The 10,553-nt window shown below is 33.3% G+C and overlaps 2 protein-coding genes across 2 annotated transcripts; both read right to left on the bottom strand.

Moving 5' to 3' along the window:
* Nucleotides 1-578: 578 nt before the first annotated feature.
* On the bottom strand, nucleotides 579-1,409 carry LOC122506315. The gene has a single exon (XM_043618429.1). It carries the CDS (start codon nucleotides 1,407-1,409, stop codon nucleotides 579-581), a length of 831 nt encoding a protein of 276 aa, XP_043474364.1.
* Nucleotides 1,410-1,445: 36 nt separating this feature from the next.
* On the bottom strand, nucleotides 1,446-4,055 carry LOC122506314. Its single transcript, XM_043618428.1, has one exon. It carries the CDS (start codon nucleotides 4,053-4,055, stop codon nucleotides 1,446-1,448), a length of 2,610 nt encoding a protein of 869 aa, XP_043474363.1.
* Between the last annotated feature and the right edge of the window lie 6,498 nt (nucleotides 4,056-10,553).

Genomic DNA, 10,553 nt, shown 5'->3' with positions numbered 1-10,553 from the left:
TATCCAAATGAGTACACTAAGAATTTAAATTTCATCATGCGGCATTTGTTATCAAAAGTCACTTTTAATTTTAATATTTCTGTTTGGAAAATTCACTTGTAAATTATAATGTGAAAAAAAGGAATGTAACATTGGTTAAGGATGAGCAAGAACTCAATGATACAACAAAATTTGATGCAAAGAAATTCACATTTAATTTTTATAATAGTAATACAAATCATTGAAAATAACTTACAAACAGGATTATAAATATCGATTATGATATGATTCCCAGCTTAACGGCAATATTTTATGCGCGCGACACTCACATTTCAAAAACCATGCGAAGACTGGCTCAGACTCGCTCCGGTTCCTACCACCACTGTGACTAGAGCGCCGAAGCAGTAGAGGGGGAAATCGAGTCCCAACAGCTGGCAACGTTGCGTAGAAGGTTAACAAACAATTAAATCATAAACATCCCGCCCGCCTCGTTTAGCAAACGAAAACTCTAAAGTAGGAAAAGAACAAAACAGAAAATTGTGCCGCCCGCCATGAAGTATCGAATTAGTGCAGCATATGTACAAAAAAGGACTAAATTTTCAAGTCGAAGTTGGTAACAAACATAGTTTCGCGATGGGACGGGTGTAGGTTCCGGATGCAGTACGAACACAAGCAGAACGAACGAGTCCATCCTTACCAGGAAAAACTTCAGTAACACGACCGAGAGGCCAATTTCCTTGCCTTAACAAGGAAGGATCGAGAATCAATACCAAATCGTTAGTTTGCAAATTCTTCTTTTTCTCAGCCCATTTATTTCTTTGTTGAAGTGTATGGACATATTCTCGAGACCATCTGCTCCAAAAGATATCTCTCATAGCTTTAACTAAGCGCCATCGAGTAACATAGTCTAAGTTTTCATTCGTGCTTAAGGCTTCAGTAAATGAATAGAGAGCCCTACCAATTAAAGCGTAATTCGGAGTAAGGGCTTCTACATCTTCTGGGTCACCAGAGATCGGCAGAAGAGGACGAGAATTCATACATGCTTCGATTTCCACAACTAATGTGGACAATTCTTCATATGTGAGAGCACGAGTTCCAATTATCTTTTTAATGTGTGACTTTGCTGATTTTATATTTGACTCCCACAAGCCACCAAAATGAGGCGCGGAAGGTGGTATAAATTTCCATTTAATTCCTCGGTTGGCTAATGTGTCTTCAACGACATTCCAATCAATTTCAGCGTCATGCAACATGGATCGAAGTTCTGCATCGGCCCCGTGGAAAGTAGTCGCGTTGTCACTCCATATTTCGCATGGCGTTCCGCGACGTCCAATCAATCGCCGAAGGGCTCCAATAAACGATTGTGTGGTTAGGTCTCCGACTATCTCGAGATGTACAGCTTTCGAACTTAAGCACACAAACAGTGCCATATAACCCTTGGTGGATCGAGCGCCTCGACCAGTGGTTCATTTTATAGAGAAAGGTCCTGCATAGTCGACGCCGGTTTTCTCAAAGGGATGACTAACAGTTACTCTTTCAGAAGGGAGATTTCCCATAAGCTGTTCGGATCTTTGAGCCTTATGTCGAACACATATGACACATTTGCGAATATGAGCCTTAACTCGCACACGGCCACGAATAATCCAAGCTCTTTTGATAGCGTTCGAGTAAGTCAATTGAAATCCACCATGTAAGGCTGTTCGGTGAGCCTGGTCGATTATTAACCCTGCTAATGGACTATTTCCATGTAAGATGATAGGATGACGTTGATCATAGGGCAACGCAGAATTTGCCAGTCGTCCACCGACTCTCAATATCCCCATTTGATCGATGAAAGGATTTAATCGATAAAGTTGATTGTGATGAGGAAGATTTTTTTTTGGTATGATTTCTAATTCTTCTTTAAAACTATTGCTTTGACTGAGGAAAACACAAGCGAGAAATGCTCGCTTTATTTCATCAGGTGGTAGTCGCAAGCGAAAAGATTCACTGCGATACGGCATTGGCTTTAAAAGGAGTTTAAATCTTAGGCATCTTGCTATAACTCTTAATAATCGTGTTAAACATGAAAAGCGACTGATGATCTTGTCAGTTCGGTGCAAAAAGAGACTTTGAATTGATGTTGAGGGTTCTGTCAACTTTTCGAGAGTTTCGCTTTTCAAATTTGGAAACGTTGGCCACGCAGAAGTTTCTTTAGACAACCAGTCAGGGCCTCGCCACCACAAGTTGCAGTCGATTAGAGAATGGGCATCTGTTCCACGACTCGCGATGTCAGCAGGGTTATCCTTCCCTGGAACATATTTCCAAGATTCTTTGGAAAAGTTTTGCTGAATCTCAGAAACACGGTTGGCGACATACACTGGCCATCGAGATGGATCATCAGCTTTAATCCAGCTCAATGTATTAATAGAATCTGACCAAGCATATGCTTTAACGACAGGAATTTCCAAAATACTCATTAGATTGTTTATCAATTTTACTGTTAGTAAAGCAGCGCAGAGTTCAAGCCTTGGGATTGTGACAGTTTTAACAGGTGCGACACGACTCTTTGCTGTTAATAGATGCGTATGATAGTTTCCATTTGATGACTTTATCCGAATGTAAACAACTGAGGCGAAAGCAAGTTTGCTAGCGTCTCCGAATCCGTGAATTTCAGCAATGTCTCCAGGATGGTAGTTTATCCATCGTGCAAAATGAATATTTTTGATTTCAGACAAACTGGAATGTAATGCTAACCACTTTCTTACAAGTGTCTCTGAAAGAGGAGAATCCCAGTCAACTTGGCTTTTCCAAAGTTCCTGCATAAGGATTTTTCCTTTAATAGTGATAGGACTGAGCCAACCGTTTGGGTCAAATAGTTTTGAAATAGCTGCTAGAACTTTTCTTTTTGTGGGAATATATTCGAGATCAATCACTGGAGCCTTGAAGCAAAATTGGTCTTGAATTGGATCCCATGCAATTCCTAGAGCGTTAACAGGATTTTCTGTTTTGAAATTTAACCAGGTTGGGCGAAGTCGATCAGCTTCTGGAAGATCGTTTAGAAGAGATGGGTGATTAGAAATCCATTTTTTCAGATGCATTCCTGCTGATTTTAAAAGGTTAATAAGTTCATCTCGAAGTTGACGAGCAGCGTTTTCATCGCATTCTCCAGCGAACATGTCATCGACATAAACATTGTTACGAATAATCTGAGCTGCCTTTGGATAGGTGTGTCCTTTATCTGCTGCTAGTTGATGTAATGTTCGGATAGCTAGGTATGGTGCACAAGACATACCATAAGTTAATGTGAGAAGTTGAAAGTGGTCAACTTTATCCTGATCTGGTGATCGCCAAACAATGCGTTGAAGATCAATATCTCTTTCGTCAATTAAAATCTGACGGTACATCATTTCGATGTCCGCAGAAAATACTATTTTGTGAAATCTCCATCGCATTAGGACTGTTGAGAGATCATTTTGCATCTTTGGGCCTGTGTAGAATATTTGGTTTAACTTTATCCCTGAAGAGGTTTTATCTGAAGCGTTGAAGACGACTCTAACTTTTAGTGGATTATCTGACATGCGCCAAACTGCGTGGTGTGGAATATAACAAACAGTTTTAGAATCGTCAAAGTTATCTAAAGGTAAAATAAGACGCATGTGTCCTCGTGATAGATACTCTGACATAAATAGAGAATATTTAGTTTTTAATACTGCATCGCTCTTCCATTTATCATGCAAGGCATTTAGCATATGTTTGGCTCTAGGCAATGATTCTCCGAGTGTAGTTTGTGAGTTGGGTCGTATAGGGAGTCGTACAATATAACGACCAGAGGCATGACGTCGACATCCTTCAGTAAATAGACGCTCACATTCTTGATCCTCTAAAGATTTTATAGTAGGGTTGTTAACCTCTTCTTGTTCCCAGAATCGTTTTAACAATTCGTATAATTTATCGTCCTGAGAAGTGTTCAGTGATAAAATTCTTTTCGAATGAATATTATTCGCACTTACGGAAGAACCAGTGATGACCCACCCGAATACAGTCCGAAGTGCAACAGGTGTATTTCGTGATCCTTTACGAATGCCATTAAGCATTAGAGATCCGTAAACATCAGCCCCAATTATTATATCGACAGAACCAGGTTCAGCAAATGTTGGGTCAGCTAAGTTGAGATCTCGAATATGAGACCATATCTGTGGTGATACCTTTCGAGATGGCGTTGTAATATTTAACTTTCGGAGAATTAAAGCATTTATTTTTAAGGGTATTGCCCATTCTTTGCAAACAAGTTCAAGATTGACGCAACCATTTGCAATTCCAATCGATTTGTTTCCTAAGGAACTGATAGAAACTTTTGCTGTAGTTATGGGAAGGTTTAAGCGACGTGCTAAAGACCGTGAAATAAAGGTGGCCTCAGCGCCAGAGTCGAGTAAAGCTCGAGCCTTTAAATGGCCTTGGTTGGATGCTTTAATTGTGACTTCAGCAGTGGCCAGTAGTATAGATCATGAAGAAGGAGTTTCTGACGTGGTTTGGTTCAGGGAATCTGAGGAATGGGAAATGAGATTGGCAACGCCTCTTTTTGGTGCAGGTGACTCTAAGTTTTCGGAGTTTTTCCTTTTCCTCACCATTGATTCATGAAGAGTTGTATGGTGCAATGCTTCGCAAACCCTGCAGCGAGATTTGGAAGGACAATTGGTGTAAGTATGATTTGAATGCAAACAATTGAAACATAGCTTTAATTTAGCGGCACTTTGACGACGAGATAATGGATTAAGCTTTTTCCATTCAGGACAGTGACCAATGTAATGCCGGTTTTTACAGGCTGCGCACTGTTGTTCTGTAAAGGTAGTTTAAGCTTTGATTTGTTCGAGTTATTTGACTTGTCGACACGACTGGGACGCTTCGATGAGATATCTTTGGAAGGCATTAATGATTCAGTAGCTTTAAGAGCACGAATCCGTTGTTGTAAAAATACCTGAATGTCATCAAAGGTCGATATCACATCGTCATCCTTTAATTGATTTTCCCAATCGCGTTGAGTAATGGGGTCCATGCTACGAACGGCTAGAAAGGTAAACCAATCGTCCCAAAATTCCACCGGACGGCCGATGGTTTTTAGAGAATCCTTACGCCGGACAATATTATCTAATATTTGCTGAAGACCGGTAGCACTTTCCTCCTTCAATATTGGAAAGGAAATTAAGCTTTGAAGGTGATTACGTATCAAAAGTTGTTTGTTGTTATAGCGACTTAGGAGAAGATTCCAGGCAATATTATAATTGGTATCGGTAACAGCAATCGCGTCAAGAGCCGTTTGAGCTTCTCCCTTCACTAGTCCCTTTAAATAATATAATTTCTGGACCGGCGTTAATGAAGGATCGTTATGTACAATAGACTGAAAGAGATCCCTAAAGGTTTCCCAATCATCATTCTGGCCTGAAAAGGATGGAAGATTGATTTTTGGTAGGTGAACAGGGGAAGAGAATCGTGTATGGGTAGTTTGTTGAACGGGATTGGTAATCGATTTTTCAATATTTGATAATGCATTATAAATATAACTTAACGTTTGCGTAAAGCGCGACTGAACTAATTCGAAATGGTTTTCAGTGAAATACAATTCATTTGCAATTGACTCTTTACCTACTAGTTTTAAATGATTGTCTCGAAATGTCGAGAAGTATGAGTTGAGAAGTTCCGATTGGCTGCGCAGAAAACCAATTGTAAGATTTTCTAGAGGGGTTGGAACTGTAGCTTCGTGTAAGTTGTTGATAGCTGATGCCAAAGCGGACTGCCCTTTGAGTAGTTGCACAGTCTTCATGTTGGCGAATCAGTGATTCAAAAAGGAAGGAGAAGAGATAAAAAAACAGGATTATCATATATGGTAAGAAGTTGATAAAGGGATTTAAATATAATAAATATAATTACAGGTTATTAATATTTGGATGAGAAAAAATATTATTGATTAAATTTAAGCAGTCAACATGACAAAATTAAATTAACGAGGCCTAGCTCGAGGCTGCTGCAACTCGGCAGCAAAGTTAAGTAAATAAGATGCCTAGCTCGAGGCTGCTGCAACTCGGCAGCAAGGTTAAGTCAGTGAATGCCTAGCTCGAGGCTACTGCAACTCGGCAGCAAGGTTAAGTCAGTGATTGCCTAGCTCGAGGCTACTGCAACTCGGCAGCAAGGTTAAGTAAACAAGACGCTTAGATTTTTTAATGTTCTGTATCAAGAGCGCCAAACTCACCCTTATCCGGCTCGAAGGACCAAAAATAATGTTTGGAAAATTCACTTGTAAATTATAATGTGAAAAAAAGGAATGTAACATTGGATAAGGATGAGCAAGAACTCAATGATACAACAAAATTTGATGCAAAAAAATTCACATTTAATTTTTATAATAGTAATACAAATCATTCAAAATAACTTACAAACAGGATTATAAATATCGATTATGATATGATTCCCAGCTTAACGGCAATATTTTATGCGCGCGACACTCACATTTCAAAAACCATGCGAAGACTGGCTCAGACTCGCTCCGGTTCCTACCACCACTGTGACTAGAGCGCCGAAGTAGTAGAGGGGGAAATCGAGTCCCAACAGCTGGCAACGTTGCGTAGAAGGTTAACAAACAATTAAATCATAAACAATTTCTATACCGATATTTAAGGTACCCAAAGTATACTTACTACATTTTGTAGTTTTCTTTTCCTTTTGAATTTAAATGTATTATTAAATATTTATATTTTAATAATATTTCTGTCAGCTGATGATAAAATCAAATTCCTGATTTAAATGTACTAATTACTTATTGCTGAAGCTAAATTAAAAATTAGCTCTAAAGGTCCTCAAACAATGCTATTCATATTTATTGCCTTTTTTAAAATTTTTATATATTTTTAAAATAATTTAAAACATTTTATAATTATAAATATCTAAATGTGGACCCTTAAAATTTAAATCCCATCATGCGGCATTTGTCATCAAAAGTCGCCTTTAATTTTAATATTTCTATACCGATATTTAAGGTACCCAAAGTATACTTATTAGATTTTGTAGTTTTCTTTTCCTTTTGAATTCTAATCTATTATTCAATACTCATATGTTAATACTATTTCTCTCAGCTGATGATAAAATCAAATTCCTGATTTAAATATACTAATTACTTATTGATGAAGCTAAATTAAAAATAAGCTCTAAAGGTCCTCAAACAATGCTATTCATATTTATTGCTCTTTTTAAAATTTTCAGATATTTTTAGAATAATTTAAAACATTTTATAACTATAAATTTCCAAATGAGGACCCTTAAAATTTCAATCCCATCATGCGGCATTTTTTTATCAAAAGCCACCTTTATTTTTAATATTTCTATACCGATATTTGAGGTACCCAAAGTACACTTATTACATTTTGTATTTTTCTTTTCCTTTTGAATTCAAAGCTTTTATTCAATAATCATTTGTTAATACTATTTCTGTCAGCTGACGATAAAATCAAATTCCTGATTTAAATATACTAACTACTTATTGCTAAAGCTAATTTAAAAATTAGCTCTAAATGTCCTCAAACAATGCTATTCATATTTATTGCTCTTTTTTAAATTTTCAGATATTTTTAAAATAATTTAAAACATTTTATAATTATAAATATCTAAATGAGGACCCTTAGAATTTAAATCCCATCATGCGGCATTTGTTATCAAAAGTCACCTTTAATTTTAATATTTCTATACCGATATTTGAGGTACCCAAAGTACACTTATTACATTTTGTATTTTTCTTTTCCTTTTGAATTCAAAGCTTTTATTCAATAATCATTTGTTAATACTATTTCTGTCAGCTGATGATAAAATCAAATTCCTGATTTAAATATACTAACTACTTATTGCTAAAGCTAATTTAAAAATTAGCTCTAAAGGTCCTCAAACAATGCTTTTCATATTTATTGCTCTTTTTTAAATTTTCAGATATTTTTAAAATAATTTAAAACATTTTATAATTATAAATATCCAAATGAGTACACTAAGAATTTAAATTTCATCATGCGGCATTTGTTATCAAAAGTCACTTTTAATTTTAATATTTCTATACCGATATTTAAGGTACCCAAAGTATACTTACTACATTTTGTAGTTTTCTTTTCCTTTTGAATTTAAATGTATTAATAAATATTTATATTTTAATACTATTTCTGTCAGCTGATGATAAAATCAAATTCCTGATTTAAATATACTATTACTTATTGCTGAAGCTAAATTAAAAACTAGCTCTAAAGGTCCTCAAAACAATGCTATTCATATTTATTGCTCTTTTTAAAATTTTCAGATATTGTTAAAATAATTTTAAACATTTTATAATTATAAATATCTAAATCAGTACCCTTAGAATTTAAATCCCATCATGCTGCATTTTTTCATCAAAAGTCACCTTTATTTTTAATATTTCTATACCGATATTTGAGGTACCTAAGTAAACTGAATAAATTTTTTTTTCTTTTCCTTTTGAATTCAAAGCTTTTTTTCAATAATCATTTGTTAATACTATTTCTGTCAGCTGATGATAAAATCAAATTCCTGATTTAAATATACTAATTACTTATTGCTGAAGCTAAATTAAAAATTAGCTCTAAAGGTCCTCAAACAATGCTATTCATATTTATTGCTCTTTTTAAAATTTTCAGATATTTTTAAAATAATTTAAAACATTTTATAATTATAAATATCTAAATGTGGACCCTTAGAATTTAAATCCCATCATGCGAAATTTGTTATCATGTCACCTTTATTTTTAATGTCTCTATACCGATATTTAAAGTACCCAAAGTATCCTTACTACATTTTGTATTTTTCTTTACCTTTTGAATTCAAATCTATTATTAAATATTTATATTTTAATACTATTTCTCTCAGCTGATGATAAAACCAAATTCCTGATTTAAATATACTAATTACTTATTGATGAAGCTAAATTAAAAATTAGCTCTAAAGGTCCTCAAACAATGCTATTCATATTTATTGCTCTTTTTAAAATTTTCAGATATTTTTAATATAATTTAAAACATTTTATATTTATAAATATCCAAATGTGGACCCTTAGAATTTAAATCCAATCATGCGAAATTTGTTATCATGTCACCTTTATTTTTAATGTCTCTATACCGATATTTAAAGTACCCAAAGTTTCCTTACTACATTTTGTATTTTTCTTTTCCTTTTGAATTCAAATCTATTATTAAATATTCATATTTTTATACAATTCCTGTCAGTTGATGGTAAAATCAAATTCCTGATTTAAATAAAATAATTACTTATTGCTAAAGCTAAATTAAAAATTAGCTCTAAATGTCCTTAAATAATGCTATTCATATTTATTGCTCTTTTTAAAATTTTCAGATATTTTTAATATAATTTAAAACATTTTATATTTATAAATATCCAAATGTGGACCCTTAGAATTTAAATCCAATCATGCGAAATTTGTTATCATGTCACCTTTATTTTTAATGTCTCTATACCGATATTTAAAGTACCCAAAGTATCCTTACTACATTTTGTATTTTTCTTTTCCTTTTGAATTCAAATCTATTATTAAATATTCATATTTTTATACAATTCCTGTCAGTTGATGGTAAAATCAAATTCCTGATTTAAATAAAATAATTACTTATTGCTAAAGCTAAATTAAAAATTAGCTCTAAATGTCCTTAAATAATGCTATTCATATTCATTGCGCTTTTTAAAATTTTCAGATATTTTTAAAATAATTTAAAACATTTTATAATTATAAATATCTAAATGTGGACCCTTAGAATTTAAATCCCATCATGCAGCATTTTTTTATCAAAAGTCACCTTTATTTTTAATATTTCTATACCGATATTTGAGGTACCTAAGTATACTTATTACATTTTGTATTTTTCTTTTCCTTTTGAATTCAATGCTTATATTCAATAATCATTTGTTAATACTATTTCTGTCAGCTGATGATAAAATCTAATTCCTGATTTAAATGTACTAATTACCTATTGCTGAAGCTAAATTAAAAATTAGCTCTAAAGGTCCTCAAACAATGCTATTCATATTTATTGCTCTTTTTAAAATTTTCAGATATTTTTAATATAATTTAAAACATTTTATATTTATAAATATCCAAATGTGGACCCTTAGAATTTAAATCCAATCATGCGAAATTTGTTATCATGTCACCTTTATTTTTAATGTCTCTATACCGATATTTAAAGTACCCAAAGTATCCTTACTACATTTTGTATTTTTCTTTTCCTTTTGAATTCAAATCTATTATTAAATATTCATATTTTTATACAATTCCTGTCAGTTGATGGTAAAATCAAATTCCTGATTTAAATAAAATAATTACTTATTGCTAAAGCTAAATTAAAAATTAGCTCTAAATGTCCTTAAATAATGCTATTCATATTCATTGCGCTTTTTAAAATTTTCAGATATTTTTTAAATAATTTAAAACATTTTATAATTATAAATATCTAAATGTGAACCCTTAGAATTTAAATCCCATCATGCAGCATTTTTTCATCAAAAGTCACCTTTATTTTTAATATTTCTATACCGAT

Source organism: Leptopilina heterotoma, unplaced genomic scaffold (assembly GCF_015476425.1).
Source record: "Leptopilina heterotoma isolate Lh14 unplaced genomic scaffold, ASM1547642v1 Lhet_407, whole genome shotgun sequence".
NCBI lineage: Eukaryota > Metazoa > Arthropoda > Insecta > Hymenoptera > Figitidae > Leptopilina > Leptopilina heterotoma.
This window is presented reverse-complemented; position numbering and strand designations above follow the sequence as displayed.